This window comes from Bombina bombina, chromosome 10 (genome assembly GCF_027579735.1).
Source record: "Bombina bombina isolate aBomBom1 chromosome 10, aBomBom1.pri, whole genome shotgun sequence".
Classification (NCBI taxonomy): domain Eukaryota; kingdom Metazoa; phylum Chordata; class Amphibia; order Anura; family Bombinatoridae; genus Bombina; species Bombina bombina.
This window is the reverse complement of record NC_069508.1, coordinates 202132886-202157301: the sequence shown is the minus strand read 5'-3', so window position 1 is coordinate 202157301 and position 24416 is coordinate 202132886. Positions and strand designations below refer to the sequence as shown.

At 38.5% G+C, this 24416-nt stretch overlaps 1 protein-coding gene across 1 annotated transcript in view; it reads left to right on the top strand.

Annotated features, from left to right (window-relative positions):
• Positions 1-24013, top strand: part of LOC128641079 (FRAS1-related extracellular matrix protein 1-like) — a 393612-nt gene extending 369599 nt beyond the window's left edge. The window contains exons 31-35 of the mRNA XM_053693633.1: positions 4891-5138; positions 7193-7354; positions 22019-22125; positions 22262-22347; positions 23525-24013. Coding sequence (XP_053549608.1) covers positions 4891-5138; positions 7193-7354; positions 22019-22125; positions 22262-22347; positions 23525-23727 — 806 coding nt within the window. The 3' untranslated portion in view covers positions 23728-24013. The remainder of the gene's footprint in view (positions 1-4890; positions 5139-7192; positions 7355-22018; positions 22126-22261; positions 22348-23524) is intronic.
• The last annotated feature ends 403 nt before the right edge of the window (positions 24014-24416 follow it).

Sequence of the window (24416 nt, the reverse complement as noted above, 5' to 3'; positions counted from 1 at the left end):
TGTGCTGTATAACGATGTGAGTATCTATACACTGATGAGTATGCTGTGCTGTATAATGATGTGAGTATCTATACACTGATGAGTATGCTGTGCTGTATAATGATGTGAGTTTCTATACACTGATGAGTATGCTGTGCTGTATAATGATGTGTGTTTCTATACACTGATGAGTATGCTGTGCTGTATAATGATGTGAGTTTCTATACACTGATGAGTATGCTGCACTGTATAATGATGTGAGTATCTATACAAGGATGAGTATGCTGTGCTGTATAATGATGTGAGTATCTATACACTGATGAGTATGCTGCACTGTATAACGATGTGAGTATCTATACACTGATGAGTATGCTGTGCTGTATAATGATGTGAGTTTCTATACACTGATGAGTATGCTGTGCTGTATAATGATGTGTGTTTCTATACACTGATGAGTATGCTGTGCTGTATAATGATGTGAGTTTCTATACACTGATGAGTATGCTGTGCTGTATAATGATGTGAGTATCTATACACTGGTGAGTATGCTGCACTGTATAATGATGTGAGTATTTATACACTGATGAGTATGCTGCACTGTATAATGATGTGTGTTTCTATACACTGATGAGTATGCTGCACAGTATAATGATGTGAGTATATATACACTGATGAGTATGCTGCACTGTATAATGATGTGTGTTTCTATACACTGATGAGTATGCTGCACAGTATAATGATGTGAGTATATATACACTGATGAGTATGCTGCACTGTATAATGATGTGAGTATCTATACACTGATGAGTATGCTGCACTGTATAATGATGTGAGTATATATACACTGATGAGTATGCTGCACTGTATAGTGATGTGAGTATATAAACACTGATGAGTATGCTGCACTGTATAATGATGTGAGTATATATACAATGATGAGTATGCTGTGCTGTATAATGATGTGAGTTTCTATACACTGATGAGTATGCTGCACTGTATAATGATGTGTGTTTCTATACACTGATGAGTATGCTGCACTGTATAATGATGTGAGTATCTATACACTGATGAGTATGCTGCACTGTATAATGATGTGAGTATATATACACTGATGAGTATGCTGTGCTGTATAATGATGTGAGTTTCTATACACTGATGAGTATGCTGCACTGTATAATGATGTGAGTATTTATACACTGATGAGTATGCTGTGCTGTATAATGATGTGAGTTTCTATACACTGATGAGTATGCTGTGCTGTATAATGATGTGAGTATCTATACACTGATGAGTATGCTGCACTGTATAATGATGTGAGTATTTATACACTGATGAGTATGCTGCACTGTATAATGATGTGTGTTTCTATACACTGATGAGTATGCTGTGCTGTATAATGATGTGAGTATCTATACACTGATGAGTATGCTGCACAGTATAATGATGTGAGTATATATACACTGATGAGTATGCTGTGCTGTATAATGATGTGAGTATCTATACACTGATGAGTATGCTGCACAGTATAATGATGTGATTATATATACACTGATGAGTATGCTGTGCTGTATAATGATGTGAGTATCTACTGATGAGTATGCTGTGCTGTATAATGATGTGAGTATATATACACTGATGAGTATGCTGTGCTGTATTATGATGTGAGTATCTATACACTGATGAGTATGCTGCACTGTATAATGATGTGAGTATCTATACACTGATGAGTATGCTGTGCTGTATAATGATGTGAGTATCTATACACTGATGAGCATGCTGTGCTGTATAATGATGTGAGTATCTATACACTGATGAGTATGCTGTGCTGTATAATGATGTGAGTATCTATACACTGATGAGTATGCTGTGCTGTATAATGATGTGAGTATCTATACACTGATGAGTATGCTGTGCTGTATAATGATGTGAGTATCTATACACTGATGAGTATGCTGTGCTGTATAATGATGTGAGTATCTACTGATGAGTATGCTGTGCTGTATAATGATGTGAGTATCTATACACTGATGAGCATGCTGTGCTGTATAATGATGTGAGTATCTATACACTGATGAGTATGCTGTGCTGTATAATGATGTGAGTATCTATACACTGATGAGTATGCTGTGCTGTATAATGATGTGAGTATCTATACACTGATGAGTATGCTGTGCTGTATAATGATGTGAGTATATATACACTGATGAGTATGCTGTGCTGTATAATGATGTGAGTATCTACTGATGAGTATGCTGTGCTGTATAATGATGTGAGTATATATACACTGATGAGTATGCTGTGCTGTATTATGATGTGAGTTTCTATACACTGATGAGTATGCTGCACTGTATAATGATGTGAGTATATATACACTGATGAGTATGCTGTGCTGTATAATGATGTGAGTATCTATACACTGATGAGTATGCTGTGCTGTATAATGATGTGAGTATATATACACTGATGAGTATGCTGTGCTGTATAATGATGTGAGTTTCTATACACTGATGAGTATGCTGCACTGTATAATGATGTGAGTATATATACACTGATGAGTATGCTGTGCTGTATAATGATGTGAGTATCTATACACTGATGAGTATGCTGTGCTGTATAATGATGTGAGTATATATACACTGATGAGTATGCTGTGCTGTATAATGATGTGAGTATCTACTGATGAGTATGCTGTGCTGTATAATGATGTGAGTATCTATACACTGATGAGTATGCTGTGCTGTATTATGATGTGAGTATCTATACACTGATGAGTATGCTGTGCTGTATTATGATGTGAGTATCTATACACTGATGAGTATGCTGTGCTGTATAATGATGTGAGTATCTATACACTGATGAGTATGCTGTGCTGTATAATGATGTGAGTATCTATACACTGATGAGTATGCTGTGCTGTATAATGATGTGATTATCTATACACTGATGAGTATGCTGTGCTGTATAATGATGTGAGTATCTATACACTGATGAGTATGCTGTGCTGTATAATAATGTGAGTATCTATACACTGATGAGTATGCTGCACTGTATAATGATGTGTGTATCTATACACTGATGAGTATGCTGTGCTGTATAATGATGTGAGTATCTATACACTGATGAGTATGCTGTGCTGTATAATGATGTGAGTATCTACTGATGAGTATGCTGTGCTGTATAATGATGTGAGTATCTATACACTGATGAGTATGCTGTGCTGTATTATGATGTGAGTATCTATACACTGATGAGTATGCTGTGCTGTATTATGATGTGAGTATGTATACACTGATGAGTATGCTGTGCTGTATAATGATGTGAGTATCTATACGCTGATGAGTATGCTGCAGTGTATAATGATGTGAGTATCTATACACTGATGAGTAGGCTGTGCTGTATAATTATGTGAGTATCTATACACTGATGAGTATGCTGTGCTGTATTATGATGTGAGTATCTATACACTGATGAGTATGCTGTGCTGTATAATGATGTGAGTATCTATACACTGATGAGTAGGCTGCACTGTATAATTATGTGAGTATCTATACACTGATGAGTATGCTGTGAAGAATAATGATGATGAATATCTATACACAGATATTTTGTACAAGAGTATAAAAACGTCATTTTGGCATATGTGCCATAGCTTTTTTTTGGCCCCAGGAGAAATTAAAACTAAAATATCTGCTTTGGGGACTTCTGTTGAGTGAGTAAAGAATGTGAACACAATTTAAAAGAACCCAATGGAGGGGAGAACAGCAGATAGAGGGCAACCTTACTTAAATCTGCCCCTGTGCCACTGGACAATATATTATTTGTATGTTTAATAGCCAAACATTCATATGTGGTTTTTACAGCTTCTAAAATATTTATCTGCAGCCCCCATGTGTTGAGAAGTTGGTCATCATTGTTTAAAATTATATGTCGCTTTCACTAAGAAACATTTTTCGAACTTAGAGTCCAGGATAATTCTATTCTGATTGGGTCATAGAATTAAAGGGTCTGTAACTACATAATTGTAAAAAGTTGAAATTAATATATCACCTGAACACCAGGAGATATTTTACATCACAGTTTCTTTAGCTCACCAGAGTAGGTGCTCTATTAACAATTATACTTCAGCTACTGTCCAGCTGCAAGTCAAAAACAAAATAGCATTGCTGTGATCTCATGAGATTTCACTGAAATCTTGTGATATTTCATAGTAAACTTGCTTAAACGGAATATGGAAATAACATGACTGTGCCTGCACACAAGTACTGGGTCTAGCATTCTTGATTGGCTGCTTAAAGCCACTTTAGGGTGGGGTGTAAATACTTAGGACATTTTGAGTTAAATATTTTCCATTTTTTCATAGAGATGTTTCGATTATAGGTAATCTTTTCTAGTCAGTTTTTTAAAGCTATGCTGCATCACTTTGAAGTGCCTCAACATTTGGGTATCATGTTCCTTTAATTGAGAGATTCTCATCCAATCAAAATCTGGAAAAAGATAGGCAGCACTTTGCTTCTGATTGGATATTTAATATTAAGGATAACATTAGCATCAGTAAGGTAAATTAACCAGTTATTCAGGAACCATACAGAGAAACAGTACTATTTTTTTTATACGGTTAAACTAATACAGCGCACTGCTCATGCTGAGCTGAACACAGCCTGTGAGCCAATCAAAAGTGGAAGTGGATTGTAGTTTTAGAATTGACTTTAACTATGTACTTAACCCCTTTGTGCGGGTTCAGCTCATAGTTTTATGCACAAAATGGGGCAATAAAAAAATATTCTACTACATTAGAGTACTTCCTATTGGATTATGTATATCCCTTTAAGCAGTGTTCAGTTGCTAGCTTGCCCTTAATTAGTTTCTGCAACCCTATAAGAAATCATAATTATTTTATTTTTTTATGTACAGGTCAGTGTAAGACCCCGGATACAAATAGTAGACGCAATGAGAAACATTCAGGAGCTGTACAACACCATTCTCCAAGAACCCAAATCCACAGTGAAAATGGAAGGATTTCTTCATCTAATTCATTTAGCCAAATATTACTTCACAACAGAGATAAGACACCGTATTACCACACAAGAACAGCTATCAGCGGGGCACAACCTTCCCAGAACAACGGACAGCATCCGCATCTTTTTGGTAGCCCTGTGCTTGTATGTTAATTTAACTTTCTGAAAAAAATAGATTAATAACTCAGGTTATAAATGAAAAGGAATAACTCATAGCTAATTGATAGTGTTCTTTCCAGCAAATGAAAAACGTATATGGATTATGGCACAAATCTAATTATCTAATTACTCTGATCTGAGTTTCCTAAGTGGTTAAAATAAATTGAGACAGACGTTGACATTGCCTTTTAAGAATGCTTCTGCCTCCTTTGCTATTTAATTAGGAACTGTGCGATGAAGACGACAAAAGGTTCCTTGATGAGATTATGGAACTGATTGAAGGGGGTGGTAAAACGTGTATTAGGGCTCATATAATTCAGTAATAGTTTGATGAAGCTTTTAGAGGTAATTCCTTTTTTACGTTTAGCTATTCGCCAACATCTGTTTTCCTGAGTATGTATTTTGCAACGAGATCTAATGTACACAATAAAAGATCATAAGTATCTTACGTTAAGGTTCTATAGCTATAAATTTATATTAAATGGAAGTAAGTTTTCCAATGTCTGCATTAGGCTCCAGTAAATGAAAATTGCCTACAAGTTGTAAATCTTTAAAATATGATTTTTTGTTTTAATTTCTCAACCCTGCTTAATACATTTATAGTTTTAAAGACCTAGGAATATCCTACAGAATGATGCACTATACAGTCACTGTAATAAGTAGACAGAGGTTACAATTTGGTTCATAGGGTGTGTGTGTATGTGTATATATGTGTGCGTGTGTGTATGAGTATGTATGCATGTGTATATATGTGTATGAATGTGTGTATGTATTTGAGTGAGTGTATGTATGTGAGTGTATGTGTGTATGTATGCGTGTATTTGTGTCTAAGTGGTATGTGTGAGTGTGTGTATGTGAGCGTATGTGAGTGTATGTATGTGAGTGTGAGTGTGTGTATGTGAGTCTATATGTGTCTATGTGAGCATATGTATGTGAGTGAATATATGTGTGTGTGTGTATGTATGTGAGTGTGTGTATGTGTGTATGTGAGTGGTATGTGTGAGTGAGTGTTTGTGTGTGTATGTATGTGAGTGTATGTGTGTATGTTAGTTTATATGTGTGTGCAATATATGTCTGACTGTGTGTGTATTTATGTGAGTGTATGTGAGTGTATGTGAGTGCATATGTGTGTGTGTGTGAGTGTATGTACGTGAGTGTGTGTGTAAGTATGTGAGTCTATGTGTTTATGTGAGTGTATGTTAGTGTATGTGTGTGTGTATGTAAGTGTTTTATACTTAAATTTAATTTGAATACTATAGCAATATTTTCTTAGGTTCTACTGCCATGTTTTCTTAAGTTCTACAAAGATATAATACATAGAAATACAATCATAGCTTTTCTACATTTTTCGTGACTAACAGGGGTGTTATTTCTGTACCACTGTCCTTTCAAATCATGTCCTACCATATTTAAAGTGACATTGCACTCAAATCAAATCATTAATTTAAATCATTAATATAAAAGAGTAACATCTAAATCTACTGATTATTTTGGTCCTGAGAATGTGAATGAAAAACTGTTTCAGTTTAAATTTGACACAAATACAGCAATATAAGTTTTGCACTTCCTGCTAATGCTCATTGGCTGACAGGTACTTGCTACTAATGCTAATTGGCTGATGGGTACTTCCTTCTAATTATCATAGGCCAATAGAAATGTCCTGATAATGCCCATATTTAAATGTAGCTTTTTTAATATCAGTGATAGTAAAGAAACCGAGACCAACCTAGCCCCACCCAGGAATGCCCAACCCACACCTTGATAAACATGACCATGCTCCAAGCCACATGGTCACCCAGCCTCACGTCTTTTATACCCAATTTTGTCACTCAATCTCCCACATTAAACCCGAGCCTCCAGTTTTGGAGATTATAGGGACTTCATGTTGATAGGTTCAAATGACAAAAAAGAGGTTGGCGTCTTTGTAGTAAGTGATGATTTGATTGTATAAAGTATATACTGTTTATCTGACCAGTCAAAATATTTGATATATATTGTATTAAATATTTCTGATTACTGTTGCTATTTGTCTACTTCAGTTTCATGGACTGATCCCAATGAAGGCTCCAAATCAGAATGGGAGAGCAGATACTCTGCCTATACCTGCGCTATCCGTGTCTGTGAATAGTAAACACGACCTTCCTCAAGGGGACTCAGCGACTCGCGATTCACACCATCCTTTAGCAAATACTACAGAGCAGGTACTGAGAAGCAGCATGTTTTGCTGTCACCGTTTTCCAAGACAATGTTCCACTACTTGCTTTTAGAAGTATTTAGTTCAATAATAAAGGATATCTGTGTACTTAAATTCCAAGTTAATTTTGTGAATACATTTATTTTTTTTAATATTAGTTGTAAGGAATTATAGTAGACCCAATATCATTAAAGAGACAGTCTACACCTAAGTCATTGTAAAGTCTTACCTCAGATTAAGCTGCAAATAGCCTTGTGCACCCTTTTCTGTATAATGCAGCAGGAATGGTAGAATATTTATTTTAAAATGAATATTGTTTCTGGCCAATTTAAAATGCCTTCCAAGCTCCGCCCACTAGAATGATCTATTCATGTAACACTTTTTTTGTTCATTCTGCGAGAAAATACTAATTTCTAGGTGTGACATTAACCTATTGTCATCACTATACATCCTCGACACCCAGTATGCATATGAATACCATACGTATATTGGCAGGATGGGCATACTTCTATAGTCACTTATAGGGACAGTGTACACCTTAGTCATCTTAAAGTCTTACCTTAGATTAAGCTGCAAATAGCTTCCTTCACCCTTTCTATATCATGCAGCAGGAACAGTAAAAAAGTTATTTTAAAATGAATATTGTTTCTGGCCAGTTTGAAATAGCTGCCCAGCTTAGCCCACTGATGACATCATGATCTGGGCTGAATATGGCACCCAATCACAAAAGGCTCACTAGTTGGATTCAACAGTCTGTCAATGCTATTCAGCAGAGTGTCTAGATGCAGCCCCGGTTGTGAGGTCATCAGTGGGCGGAGCTAGGCAGCCATTTCAAACTGGCCAGAAATAATATTAATTTTAAAATAACCTTTTTTACTGTTCCTACTGCATGATATAGAAAGGGCGCAGGAGGCTATTTGCAGCTTAATCTAAGGTAAGACTTTAAGATGACTAAGGTGTAAACTGTCCCTTTAAGGGTACCAACATCTACAAATGGCATGAGCTTATATTTAACTTTGACTATTTTATTGTAAATCACACTTGTGATTGTCACTAACGATACTTGCGTTATTAAAATTGTGTTTTTAAAGGAGATCTCTTAGTCATGACTTTCATAGTCGAAAAGAGGTACTTAGCACATAAAAAGTCATGTTAGGGAGCATTTCTGTTGAAAATTTGCTTGTGGTGGTGGGTTTTTAATGAATTAAACAATATAGCATTGGGATCAGTCAAGAATCTAGGCTCCCATTTTGGCTTTAAACACAATCTATAGGCCATTTGTTTCCAAAAAGCATTTTTGGGAACAAATGGCCTATAGATTGTGTTTAAAGCCTATATTCCTTAATGATCCCTTAACCACTTAAGAACACAGCCATTTTTCAATTTCTTTCCCTTAAGGACCAGGGCAATTTTTACATTTCTGCAGTGTTTGTGTTTAGCTGTAATTTTCCTCTTACTCATTTACTGTACCCACACATATTATATACCGTATTTCTCGCCATTAAATGAAATTTCTAAAGATACCATTATTTTCATCATATCATATAATTTACCATAAAAAAAATTATAAAATATGATGAAAAAATTGAAAAAAAAACTTTTTCTAATTTTGAACCCCAAAATCTGTTACACATCTACAACCACCAAAAAACACCCATGCTAAATAGTTTCTACATTTTGTCCTGAGTTTAGAAATACCCAATGTTTACATGATCTTTGCTTCTTTTGCAAGTTATAGGGCAATAAATACAAGTAGCACTTTGCTATTTCCAAACCATTTTTTTTTTTTTTTTTAAATTAGCGATAGTTACATTGTAACACTGATATCTGTTAGGAATCTCTGAATATCCATTGGCATGTTGTTGTTTTTTAGCAGACAACCCAAAGTTTTGATCTAGGCCCATTTTGGTATATTTCATGCTACCATTTCACCATCAAATGCGATTAAATAAAAAAAAATTGTTCACTTTTTTACAAACTCTTTCACAAACTTTAGGTTTCTCACTGAAATTATTTACAAACAACTTGTGCAATTATGGCACAAATGGTTGTAAATGCTTCTGTAGGATCCCCTTTGTTCAGAAATAGCAGACATTTATGGTTGTGGCATTACTTTTTGGTAATTAGAAGGCCACTAAATGCCGCTGTGCACCACACTTTTATAAGGCCCCGCAGTGAGGGGTTAATTAGGTAGCTTGTAGGGAGCTTGTAGGGTTAATTTTAGCTTTAGGGTAGTGTAGTAGACAACCCAAAGTATTTATCTAGGCCCATTTTGATATATTTCATGCCACCGTTTCACTAGGTAGCTTGTAGGAAGCTTGAAGGGTTAATTTTAGCTTTAGTGTAGTGATCAGCCTCCCACCTGACACATCACACCCCCTGATCCCTCCCAAACATCTCTCTTCCCTCCCCCACTCCACAATTGTCCCTGCAATCTTAAAGGGACACTGAACCCAATTTATTTCTTTTGTGATTCAGAGAGCATGCAATTTTAAGCAATTTTCTAGTTTACTCCTATTATCAATTGTTCTTCATTCTCTTGCTATCTTTATTTGAAAAAGAAGGAATCTAAACTATTCTTTGGTTCAGACCTATGGACAGCACTTGTTTATTGGTCGGTAAAATTAATCCACCAATCAGCAAGAACAACCCAGGTTGTTCACCAAAAATGGGCTGGCATCTAAACTTACATTCTTGCTTTTCAAATAAAGATTCCAAGAGAATAAAGAAAATTTGATAGTAAGAGTAAATTAGAAATTTGCATGCTCTTTCTGAATCATGAAAGAAAAAATTTGGTTTCATTGTCCCTTTAAGTACTGGCAGAAAGTCTGCCAGTACTAAAATAAAAGGCTTTTTTTTTTTTTTAAATATCTGTTCAGCTGTGATGGACCCCCCCCCCCCCCTTAGCCTCCAACCTCCCTAATCCCCCCAAACAGCTCTCTAACTCTCCGCCCGCTACCTATTTGCTGCCATCTTGGTTACTGGCACTTGTCTGCCAATAACCAGTTTGCTTCCTAAATAAAAAAAATACATATTTTTTTTATACAATTTATATTTTTCTGTAGTGTAGCTGCCCCCCCTCAATACCCCCTTCCCTTTCCCCCTCCCAGATCCTTTGATCACTATTTTTCCCCCCTCGCTCCCTCTCCCTCCTTCCCATTCAATTACATTGGTGGTAGTGGTTGCTGCGCTCGTGCACACACACGTGCACGCGCACACCCCCTACAGCCACCCCCCGCATGTTCTCGGCACCCAGCCTGCACATTTCACATACAGGAACAGGATGCCGGGTAGCGATGAACCGCCCATCCACCAACGATCGGCACCATCGCTACCGGTGCAGAGAGGGCCACAGAGTGGCTCTCTCTGCATCAGTCTTGGAAAAAAGGTATTGCAGTGATGCCTCAATATCGAGGCATCACGGCAATACCTTGAAAGAGGCTGGAAGCGATCAGGATCACTTAAAGCCGCTTTAAATCCCTAACGACATACAGGGTACGTCGCTGGTCTTTAAAGACCAGTTTGTGTGTGATGTACCCTGTACGACGTATGTCGTTAAGGGGTTAATGGTGTATGGATTTAGAATGATAAAACTTTTTTACTGTTCACTTTGTCCTATTAGATTTTTTTCTTATCGCAATAATTAAATTTGCTAATTGTGTACTTGTTATATTATTATTGGACTCTGAACTACAAAAGTCATTAATAGGGATGGACACATTTTATTTACAATTTTTGAATGTTACTTTCCTTTCGAATGTTCATAATTCTGTTCATAGATCTGATCTCTGGTTAATGATTTCTAGCGCAAAGTGAAACCGTGAGCTCGCAATCACATGTAATGGCTGGTTATTTAACAAGTGTCTATAAATGGACAAATTAGCCCCTTCACAGGCGCATGTTAAGATAGCGCTCCCCTTGTAATCTGTCCCTATGTGTTTCACGTGGCGTTCTTCCTCTGGTCTAGCTATATTTACAGCGCTGTAATCCTGTGGGATGAAGTGTAAGAGTATTCTGCCCATTACTGAGTATAGCTTTCTCAGCAAGTATAGATTATAAGTACGGTTACAGCTCTCGCATATCTTCATTTATGGTTGTTATATTCCTTAAATGTTGTCTTCCTTTCTGATGTGAATTTATTGTTCATCCTCATAGCAGTTTTGTTTGCCCTTTCACTTTCAGTCAGTAGGCAAATCTGTTGTATATGTCCTGCCCTCAGAGTCCTATTGAGCATAAGAGCACCATTCTACTTAAAGTTCCATAACTGATAATTACATTAATTTGTTTAATTTTGCAACTATTAGTATTGTATGAACTGTTGATGCTGCCTTGTGTTGTTTGTTCCCAAAGTTAAACTTCAGATATGTATTAGGAACCAACAGTTCTCCCTTAACTCGAATACTGAGCACTTGAACCCAATTAAAAGGGATTTAGGCATCTGAGCTTTGGGTCAAATGCATTAGAAATCATTAACGTTGTTTATAAGTTAACATTTTTATTAATTATTAATATGACTTTTCCTTTAGCTTTATTCTTTTCTTATTAATATTCTTTACCTACTAATCTAGCTTGCACTTAATTACAGTGAACTGATATGTTTCTCATCAGTACTGATTTAAGAGTGATGAGAGAGCAATAGATTCTCAATATTCTTAACACTATAAGGTTTTGCAAATTCACAGCATTTCTGTAATTGTCCTGGACAGATTTATTTTGTTGGTATCCTGTTTTGTATTGTTAGCTGTTATCTTTCGGCTAGATTACGAGTTTTGCGTTATGAGCTGCTCGGTGCTAACTTGCAAGTTATTGCCACCGCTCACCTCCCTATAGCGCTGCTATTACAGGTTTACAAAAACCCGGCGTTAGCAGGAGAGAAGTGAGCATTGAACAAAATTGAGCTCCATACCGCATTCCAATACCAGCGCCGTGGTGAGCTGGTTTTACGTGCTCGTGCACGATTTCCCCATAGACATCAATGGGGAGAACCGGCTAAAAAAAAAACTAACACCTGCAATAAAGGCGCGTAAAGCTCTGTAACGCAGACCCATTGATTCCTATGGGGAAACAAAATTGATGTTTACACCTAACACCCTAACATAAACCCTGAGTCTAAACACCCCTAATCTACCGCCCCCAACATCGCCGACACCTACATTACACTTATTAACCCCTAATCTGCCGCTCCCGACATCGCTGCCAGCTACCTACACTTATTAACCCCTAATCTGCCGCCCCCAATGTCGCCGCCACCTACCTACACTTATTAACCCCTAATCTGCCTCCCCTACATCACCGCCACCTACATTATACTTATTAACCCCTAATCTGCTGCCCCGACATTGCCGACACCTACATTATACTTATTAACCCTTAATCTGCCGCCCCGACACCGCCGACACCTACCTACATTTATTAACCCCTAATCTGCTGCCCCTAACATCACCGCCACCTACCTACATTTATTAACCCCTAATCTGCTGCCCCGAAAGTCGTCGCTACCTACCGACACTTATTAACCCCTAATCTGCCGCCCCCAATGTCGCCGCCACTATACTAAAGTTATAAACCCCTAAAACTAACCCTAACACCCCCTACTTTAATATAATTAAAATAAATCTAATCAAAAATTCCTATCATTAACTAAATAATTCCTATTTTAAACTAAATACTTACCTGTAAAATAAACCCTAAACTAGCTACAATATAACTAATAGTTACATTGTATCTATCTTAGGTTTTATTTTTATTTTACAGGTAAGTTTGTATTTATTTTAACTAGGTAGACTAGTTACTAAATAGTTATTAACTATTTACTAGCTACCTAGTTAAACTAAATACAAATTTACCTGTAAAATAAAACCTAACCTGAGTTACACTAACACCTAACCTTACACTACAATTAAATAAATTACATTAATTAAATACAATTAACTAAATTACAAAAAAAACCCACTAAATTACACAAAATAAAAAAGAAATGATCAAATATTTAAACTAATTACACCTAATCTAATAGCCCGATCAAAATAAAAAAAAGCCCCCCAAAATAAAAAAAACCTAGCCTACAATAAACTACCGATAGCCCTTAAAAGGGCCTTTTGTGGGGCATTGCCCCAAAGAAATCAGCTCTTTTACCTGTAAACAAAAATACAAACAACCCCCCAACAGTAAAACCCACCACCCACACAACCAAACCCCCCCAGATAAAATCCTAACTAAAAAACCTAAGCTCCCCGTTGCCCTGAAAAGAACATTTGGATGGGCATTGTCCTTAAAAGGGCATTTAGCTCTTTTTCTCTGCCCAAAACCCCTAATCTAAAAATAAAACCCACCCAATAAACCCTTAAAAAAAACTAACACTAACCCCCGAAGATCCACTTACAGTTTTTGAAGACCTGACATCCATCCTCAACAAAGCGGAAGAAGTCCTCATGGAAGACGGCAGAAGTCTTCATCCAAGTGGGCTGAAGTCTTCATCCAAGTCAGCAGAAGTCTTCATCCAGACGGCATCTTCTATCTTCATCCATCCGGCGCGGAGCGGCTCCATCTTCGAGACATCCAGCGCGGAGCATCCTGTTCTTTCCACAGCAACTGAAGAATGAAGGTTCCTTTAAGTGACGTCATCCAAGATGGCGTCCCTTGAATTCCGATTGGCTGATAGAATTCTATCAGCTAATCGGAATTAAAGGTGAAAAAATACTATTGGCTGATGCAATTAAAATAAATTTGTATTTATTTTAGCTAGGTAGCTAGTAAATAACTATTTAGTAACTAGTCTACCTAGTTAAAATAAATACAAATTTGCCTGTGAAATAAAAATAAAACCTAAGCTAGCTACAATGTAACTATTAGTTATATTGTAGCTAGCTTAGGGTTTATTTTATAGGTAAGTAATTAGTTTTAAATAGGAATTATTTAGTTAATGATAGTAATTTTTATTTAGATTTATTTGAATTACATTAAAGTTAGGGGTGTTAGGGTTAGACTTAGGGTTAGGTTTAGGGGTTAATAACTTTAGTATAGTGGCAGAATTTTTGTGGGCAGCAGATTAGGGGCTAATAACAGTAATGTAGGTTGCGTTGATGTTAGGGACAGCAGATTAGGGGTTAATAATATTTAACTAGTGTTTGAGAGGCGGGAGTACGGCGGTTTAGGGGTTAATATGTTTATTATAGTGGCAGCGATGTCCGGAGTGGCAGATTAGGGGTTAATATTTGTATTATAGTGTTTGCGATGCGGGAGGGCCTCGGTTTAGGGGTTAATGGGTAGTTTATGGGTGTTAGTGTACTTTTTAGCACTTTAGTTATGAGTTTTATGTTACGGCGTTGTACCATAAAACTCATAACTACTGACTTTAAGTTTACGGTATTGATCTTGTAGTTATGAGCTGTACCGCTCACTTTTTGGCCTCCCAGACAAACTCGTAATACCGGCGCTGTGGAAGTCCCATTGAAAAAGGAATTTTTGAAAGCTGCGGTAGTTACGTTGCGTTCCGGCCAAAAAAGTGTGGTGCAGTTAAACCTGCAAGACTCGTAATACCAGAGGTAGTGAAAAAGAGCTTTAACGCTGCTTTTTCACTCATACCGCAAAACTCATCATCTAGCTGTCTGTTCTTTAACCATGTGAGTGCTGTGCTAGTGGGTCTGTAACATTGCACTTTGTTAGAAAACCAATAAAGAATATTAAATAATAATAAAACAAATACATTTAAGCATTATAAATGTTCTGCACGAGTGGAGATAAAACTGCAACAAAAAAAAAGAATAAGAGAATATGACATTTACATTTCGGGTGTTAAAACTGAGCTTTAAAGGGACAGTAATAATCCAAATTAAACCTTTGGGGTTCAGATAGAGCATGCACTATTGGGCAGCTTTCCAATTTACATCTAATTTGCTTTGTTAAAAAGCATACTAAGGTAGGCTCAGGAGCAGCAATGCATTACTAGAACTTTACTGTTGATGGTGGCTTCATACATGCGCCTCTTGTCACTGGCTCACTCAATGTGTTCAGCTAGCTCCCAGTAATTTATTGCTACTCCATTAACAGAGAATGAAGCACATTTAATAATAGCAGCAACTTGAAAAGTTGTTTAAAATTGTATGCTCGATCTGAAACATAAAAACATTATCAGATTTGGATTTCCTGTCCAATCAGCTGGCATGAAGTATTTCTATGTTACTTTTTGTTGTAGGGTAACTACTTTCTCATTATTTTTTAGAAGCAGAATACATTTCTGCCAGGTATGTAGCATAACCCTACACTTCATTTAACCATTGCTAAAATATAGAGGCAAATGTAAATTGCAGCACATTAAAATCAGCCTTCCGCAAGCTGAAAAACGTTAATAGCTTCCATGTACTTTGAATAAAAGTCAACATCTTTGGGTTCCCATGTGGTGGACGGCCTATACAATAAAAATCCCACTATAGACATCACTGGTAATGTGTTTACTGGGGTTTGCCAAGAATTTTCATTGTAAGACAACTACTCTGAGACACTCAAGTATACATAGTGACCTTCATTTGCAAGATTATGCCACAACAGGTGTTTCCCCTCATTAACAGCTCATTGCTATAACATAATGTAGCTCAACATGCAGATTTGGAAATTACTTTAACTTTCTTTTATTTATTTTTCTCAAAAATATCTACAGATGTAATTACATTTATACAGAGGTTTATCTTCTTTGTAATACAAGTCACCTTAAAGAGACAGAAAACTCTAAAACAATCTATCAGGTATATGAAAGAACAATATATATATAAATTTTACTGTACTGGCCCTTTAAGAAAGCAAATGAATGACAAACTACTCTCATGTGCTATACACAGTGCTGTACTATAAATGCAGGTGGCACAAACTCTTCTGCAAATCTTTTGTTTTCAGTTAAGGAGCCTGTGCAATAACATCCTCAATAGTGGTGACATCATCACTAGGAACCGGCGCTATTGTGAAACGGCGCAAAACTAGGGCTACCTGTGTGTGTATATATATATATATATATACTGTATATAATTTGTTTATTTTTTATTTAAGTTAGAGTAAAGCTGTATATTTTGAAGCTAATAGGAAGTGTCTGTGTATAACTTGGTTTTATACTGATTGGTAACTGGCTGCTAAGTAGCACTACTACTGTTTTATTGATAGACAGTAACATGCCTCACAAGCTTAAATCAAAACAGTACAGGAACATCCATTTTACAAAAACCAAACAAGTAATAATGTTTAAAATGTCCTCTTAGATTCAACAAAGGAAAATTTGGGCTTCTCCCGTCCCTTTAAAAGGTTATAGCTTTCGTATCAACCCTTCCTTCAATTCTTTCTCCTCTGCTACCTTTTTGTCTTTTTACAGATCATATGCATTAGTCTCAGTGTTTCCTGCTCTGCCAGTAATACACTTCCTGACATGGCACACTAATAGGCTCTGCCAGTAATACACTTCCTGACATGGCACACTAATAGGCTCTGCCAGTAATACACTTCCTGACATGGCACACTAATAGGCTCTGCCAGTAATACACTTCCTGACATGGCACACTAATAGGCTCTGCCAGTAATACACTTCCTGACTTGGCACACTAATAGGCTCTGCCAGTAATACACTTCCTGACATGGCACACTAATAGGTTCTGCCAGTAATACACTTCCTGACATAGCACACTAATAGGCTCTGCCAGTAATACACTTCCTGGCATTGGTCACTAATAGGCTCTGCCAGTAATACACTTCCTGGCATTGGTCACTAATAGGCTCTGCCAGTAATACACTTCCTGGCATTAGTCACTAATAGGATCTGCCAGTAATACACTTCCTGACATGGCACACTAATAGACTCTGCCAGTGATACACTTCCTGACATGGCACAGTATTAGGCTCTGCCAGTAATACACATCCTGACATGGCACACTAATAGGATCTGCCAGTAATACACTTCCTGACATGGCACACTATTAGGCTCTGCCAGTAATACACTTCCTGACATGACACACTAATAGGCTCTGCCAGTAATACACTTCCTGACATGGCACACTAATAGGCTCTGCCAGTAATACACTTCCTGACATGACACACTAATAGGCTCTGCCAGTAATACACTTCCTGACATGGCACACTAATAGGCTCTGCCAGTAATACACTTCCTGACATGGCACACTAATAGGCTCTGCCAGTAATACACTTCATAACATGGCTCACTAATAGGTTCTGCCAGTAATACACTTCCTGACATGGCACCCTAATAGGCTCTGCCAGTAATACACTTCCTGACATGGCACACTAATAGGCTCTGCCAGTAATACACTTCATAACATGGCACACTAATAGGCTCTGCCAGTAATACACTTCCTGACATGGCAAACTAATAGGCTCTGCCAGTAATACACTTCCTGATATGGCACACTATTAGTCTCTGCCAGTAATACACTTCCTGACATGGCACACTAATAGGCTCTGCCAGTAATACACTTCCTGACATGGCAAACTAATAGGCTCTGCCAGTAATACACTTCCTGACATGGCACACTATTAGGCTCTGCCAGTAATACACTTCCTGACATGACACACTAATAGGCTCTGCCAGTAATACACTTCCTGACATGGCACACTAATAGGCTCTGCCAGTAATACACTTCCTGACATGGCACACTAATAGGCTCTGCCAGTAATACACTTCATAACATGGCTCACTAATAGGCTCTGCCAGTAATACACTTCCTGACATGGCACACTAATAGGCTCTGCCAGTAATACACTTCCTGACATGGCACACTAATAGGCTCTGCCAGTAATACACTTCCTGACATGGCAAACTAATAGGCTCTGCCAGTAATACACTTCCTGACATGGCACACTATTAGTCTCTGCCAGTAATACACTTCCTGACATGGCACACTAATAGGCTCTGCCAGTAATACACTTCCTGACATGGCAAACTAATAGGCTCTGCCAGTAATACACTTCCTGACATGGCACACTATTAGGCTCTGCCAGTAATACACTTCCTGACATGGCTCACTAATAGGCTCTGCCAGTAATACACTTCCTGACATGGCTCACTAATAGGCTCTGCCAGTAATACACTTCCTGACATGGCTCACTAATAGGCTCTGCCAGTAATACACTTCCTGACATGGCTCACTAATAGGCTCTGCCAGTAATACACTTCCTGACATGGCTCACTAATAGGCTCTGCCAGTAATACACTTCCTGACATGGCACACTATTAGGCTCTGCCAGTAATACACTTCCTGAGATGGCACACTATTAGGCTCTGCCAGTAATACACTTCCTGACATGGCTCACTAATAGGCTCTGCCAGTAATACACTTCCTGACATGGCAAACTAATAGGCTCTGCCAGTAATACACTTCCTGACATGGCTCACTAATAGGCTCTGCCAGTAATACACTTCCTGACATGGCACCCTAATAGGCTCTGCCAGTAATACACTTCCTGACATGGCACACTAATAGGCTCTGCCAGTAATACACTTCATAACATGGCACACTAATAGGCTCTGCCAGTAATACACTTCCTGACATGGCAAACTAATAGGCTCTGCCAGTAATACACTTCCTGACATGGCACACTATTAGTCTCTGCCAGTAATACACTTCATAACATGGCACACTAATAGGCTCTGCCAGTAATACACTTCCTGACATGGCACACTAATAGGCTCTGCCAGTAATACACCTCATAACATGGCACACTAATAGGCTCTGCCAGTAATACACTTCCTGACATGGCACACTAATAGGCTCTGCCAGTAAAACACTTCATAACATGGCACACTAATAGGCTCTGCCAGTAATACACTTCCTGACATGGCAAACTAATAGGCTCTGCCAGTAATACACTTCCTGACATGGCACACTTTTAGGCTCTGCCAGTAATACACTTCCTGACATGGCTCACTAATAGGCTCTGCCAGTAATACACTTCCTGACATGGCTCACTAATAGGCTCTGCCAGTAATACACTTCCTGACATGGCAAACTAATAGGCTCTGCCAGTAATACACTTCCTGACATGGCACACTATTAGGCTCTGCCAGTAATACACTTCCTGACATGGCTCACTAATAGGCTCTGCCAGTAATACACTTCCTGACATGGCACACTAATAGGCTCTGCCAGTAATACACTTCCTGACATGGCTCACTAATAGGCTCTGCCAGTAATACACTTCCTGACATGGCTCACTAATAGGCTCTGCCAGTAATACACTTCCTGACATGGCTCACTAATAGGCTCTGCCAGTAATACACTTCCTGACATGGCACACTATTAGGCTCTGCCAGTAATACACTTCCTGACATGGCACACTATTAGGCTCTGCCAGTAATACACTTCCTGACATGGCTCACTAATAGGCTCTGCCAGTAATACACTTCCTGACATGGCACACTATTAGGCTCTGCCAGTAATACACTTCCTGACATGACACACTAATAGGCTCTGCCAGTAATACACTTCCTGACATGGCACACTAATAGGCTCTGCCAGTAATACACTTCCTGACATGGCACACTAATAGGCTCTGCCAGTAATACACTTCATAACATGGCTCACTAATAGGCTCTGCCAGTAATACACTTCCTGACATGGCAAACTAATAGGCTCTGCCAGTAATACACTTCCTGACATGGCACACTAATAGGCTCTGCCAGTAATACACTTCCTGACATGGCACACTAATAGGCTCTGCCAGTAATACACTTCATAACATGGCACACTAATAGGCTCTGCCAGTAATACACTTCCTGACATGGCAAACTAATAGGCTCTGCCAGTAATACACTTCCTGACATGGCACACTATTAGGCTCTGCCAGTAATACACTTCCTGACATGGCTCACTAATAGGCTCTGCCAGTAATACACTTCCTGACATGGCTCACTAATAGGCTCTGCCAGTAATACACTTCCTGACATGGCTCACTAATAGGCTCTGCCAGTAATACACTTCCTGACATGGCTCACTAATAGGCTCTGACAGTAATACACTTCCTGACATGGCTCACTAATAGGCTCTGCCAGTAATACACTTCCTGACATGGCACACTATTAGGCTCTGCCAGTAATACACTTCCTGAGATGGCACACTATTAGGCTCTGCCAGTAATACACTTCCTGACATGGCTCACTAATAGGCTCTGCCAGTAATACACTTCCTGACATGGCAAACTAATAGGCTCTGCCAGTAATACACTTCCTGACATGGCTCACTAATAGGCTCTGCCAGTAATACACTTCCTGACATGGCACCCTAATAGGCTCTGCCAGTAATACACTTCCTGACATGGCACACTAATAGGCTCTGCCAGTAATACACTTCATAACATGGCACACTAATAGGCTCTGCCAGTAATACACTTCCTGACATGGCAAACTAATAGGCTCTGCCAGTAATACACTTCCTGACATGGCACACTATTAGTCTCTGCCAGTAATACACTTCATAACATGGCACACTAATAGGCTCTGCCAGTAATACACTTCCTGACATGGCACACTAATAGGCTCTGCCAGTAATACACCTCATAACATGGCACACTAATAGGCTCTGCCAGTAATACACTTCCTGACATGGCACACTAATAGGCTCTGCCAGTAAAACACTTCATAACATGGCACACTAATAGGCTCTGCCAGTAATACACTTCCTGACATGGCAAACTAATAGGCTCTGCCAGTAATACACTTCCTGACATGGCACACTTTTAGGCTCTGCCAGTAATACACTTCCTGACATGGCTCACTAATAGGCTCTGCCAGTAATACACTTCCTGACATGGCTCACTAATAGGCTCTGCCAGTAATACACTTCCTGACATGGCAAACTAATAGGCTCTGCCAGTAATACACTTCCTGACATGGCACACTATTAGGCTCTGCCAGTAATACACTTCCTGACATGGCTCACTAATAGGCTCTGCCAGTAATACACTTCCTGACATGGCACACTAATAGGCTCTGCCAGTAATACACTTCCTGACATGGCTCACTAATAGGCTCTGCCAGTAATACACTTCCTGACATGGCTCACTAATAGGCTCTGCCAGTAATACACTTCCTGACATGGCTCACTAATAGGCTCTGCCAGTAATACACTTCCTGACATGGCACACTATTAGGCTCTGCCAGTAATACACTTCCTGACATGGCACACTATTAGGCTCTGCCAGTAATACACTTCCTGACATGGCTCACTAATAGGCTCTGCCAGTAATACACTTCCTGACATGGCACACTATTAGGCTCTGCCAGTAATACACTTCCTGACATGGCTCACTAATAGTTTCATCTGAGTGCTAGTGTCACCTTCAAATAAGTGTTTGATTCACACACTTTTGAAAATGTTATACAATTTGCATAATTTGAGTTAAAAGGGTAGCATTAGATTAAATGTAGGGTCCTAACAGCACAATGTTTAGATGAATGTGCATGGCCATATGTACATATGCTCAGGTAATGCTATCATCTGGTGATATCTTTTACTAGCATCATTTTTTCTACATCTGCAGTGCAAAACATTTCTATCCAAACATAAATGCATTCATATGCACCTAAACGTTTAATTGTATATCCAATTAATGGTCCCCATAATAGCAACTATTTGGTTTAAATTGTATTCTATCATTCATGTAACATCTTTATTTTTACCAGGAAGATAAATGTCCTGATGGATGGACCCTTTACAATAATCAGTGTTATCATCTCAATGCCTTTCGAAATTCTACCTGGGAAGACGCCGAACGAGCCTGTTTGCAAGTGTAAGGCGCTAAACTTAGATTTTTTGTTTAAATACATTCTATTTGCTCAGACCTGTCTAAAATATGAAAGGCTCAATGGTTTTCTATTTTGTTTGTTTTGTTATTTTAAATGAGGCCTTTGTTTTGTATCCTTCAGATTTGACAGTCACTTGACAAGTGTGCATTCTGAAGCAGAAATTAAATGGCTGTGGAAATTTGCAGACAGGAAGCCATTTTGGATTGGTAAGGGGCAGTAATTGGCTTCTTAAAACAGACAAACACCCTGTCACCAGTCATATTATTCCATTGGTGTATTTTGGACTGGGCCAGCTAGGCCTGTGCCTAGGGTAATAGGAATTTAGAAGGGCAGAAAATCTTAAGGAAATGTACGGTTTCATGATGCCCATGCTCTCTAAAGAGATAGAATGGTTTGTTATGTAATGTGGCTCACAGAAGGTTCACTTTCAAATGCCTTTCTTTGAGTCTGATAGGAATGAGTAAATAATGAACTGTTCAGTACATTTTGTGCATATATCAGCCAAATTTGAGTTAAACGGGATGAATGCAGAGGGTTTGAATGACAGCAGATTTCTCAGTGCCTAGGACACCACACAACTAAAATATGCACCTTCATAATTTAGCATCTGAATGTGTTATTGAAAGAGTGTGCTGTTTTTTGTAATGCTATCTATCGCTATCTATCTAATTATCTATCTATATATCTGTCTGTCTATCTATTCCTCTATCAATCTATCTATCTATCTCCCTCTCTCTCTGTCTATCGATCTATCATCTATCTATCCCCCCTCTCTCTCTATCTATCTATCATCTATCTCCCTCTCTGTCTATCGATTTATCATCTATCTATCCTCCCCCCCCTCTCTCTCTCTATCTATCATCTATCTATCCCCCCCCCTCTCTCTCTCTCTCTCTCTCTCTCTCTATCTATCACCCCCCCCCCTCTCTCTCTCTCTCTCTCTCTCTATCATCTATCTATCCCCCCCCCTCTCTCTCTATCTATCATCTATCTATCCCCCCCCCCTCTCTCTCTCTCTCTCTCTCTCTATCTATCATCTATCTATCTCCCCCTCTCTCTCTCTCTCTATCTATCATCTATCTATCCTCCCCCCTCTCTCTCTCTCTATCTATCATCTATCTATCCCCCCCCCCTCTCTCTCTCTATCTATATGCCTGTCTGACTCTATACATTTGTCATTAAAACCTAACAAAGTACCATATGATAATATGACATAATATGAATGATGGTTGGTGGTCTCAGACATAACCCTCCTCACAAGGAAGACAACATTTGCAGATATTGATTAATGAATATCTGTTTTATTGTGCTGATCTTGTTTGCTATTTAGTAAAATGTGATGGTTATGTAAGTTGTCTGAGTTCTAAGAGTTTCTCGTTTTAGGGCTTATGTCATCAAGAGAGGGCAATGGTTGGCTGTGGAGCAACAAAAGTCAAGTAACCTATAATAACGTGAAAGAAAGGGAATTTGTGTCACCTGGGACCAGTAAAAGACGTTGCGTTCTTGCATGGAGAAAAAATGAATGGGTGACAAGGAGATGTAATATTGGACAGAAAGAAAGATATATCTGTTCCTTTCATTTATAGGACTTTTTGAAAACCAAGGAATAAATGACACCTACGTTTAACCTTTCATGGTCATAAAGACAAAGTTTATGAAGACATTATTATCTATCCCTGTAGTGCAGTACCTTCATCACTGCGCACAACACAAGCGTTTATTGCAAACGATTCAAAGCAGCTGAGTACAGCAGAAAGGGGTTTTATGCTTTTTACAGGAGTAAAAAAAAATCAAATATATACAAATGCATTGCTTCATTTCTATGTTAATTATTAGAATTGTGCTGCAGTAAATTGTTGGAACTCTAAACAATATTGTTTTGTAATTCTTAATCTTGAAAAAAATAATGAAGGTAATTTTATAGTATATTAGGAGGCTGTTCCCTGGTTGTAATTTGCCAGAGGACAAACTATTGAGCTGCTGTTCGTGCCTGGTTAAGCGCATCTTCTTGTTCTCTCCCTAAGTGTCATTGGGGAACCAGATGTGAACTCCCTGCCCAATGTCCCTGCACAATGCTGCCCCTCACTGATGAGGCCCAAAGAAGGCCGAAACGATCATCTGGGGTTGCCGTGTTCCTCATTCAGAGGATTGCCTGGTATTTCGGGCTGGACTGACCTGCATAGGTGGGATTAGACTGAAATACTTCATCTTAAGTTCTCTTCTGTGTAAGCACAATTGGGCAAAAGGAAGCTGTTCCCAGGTGGCAGTTTGCCAG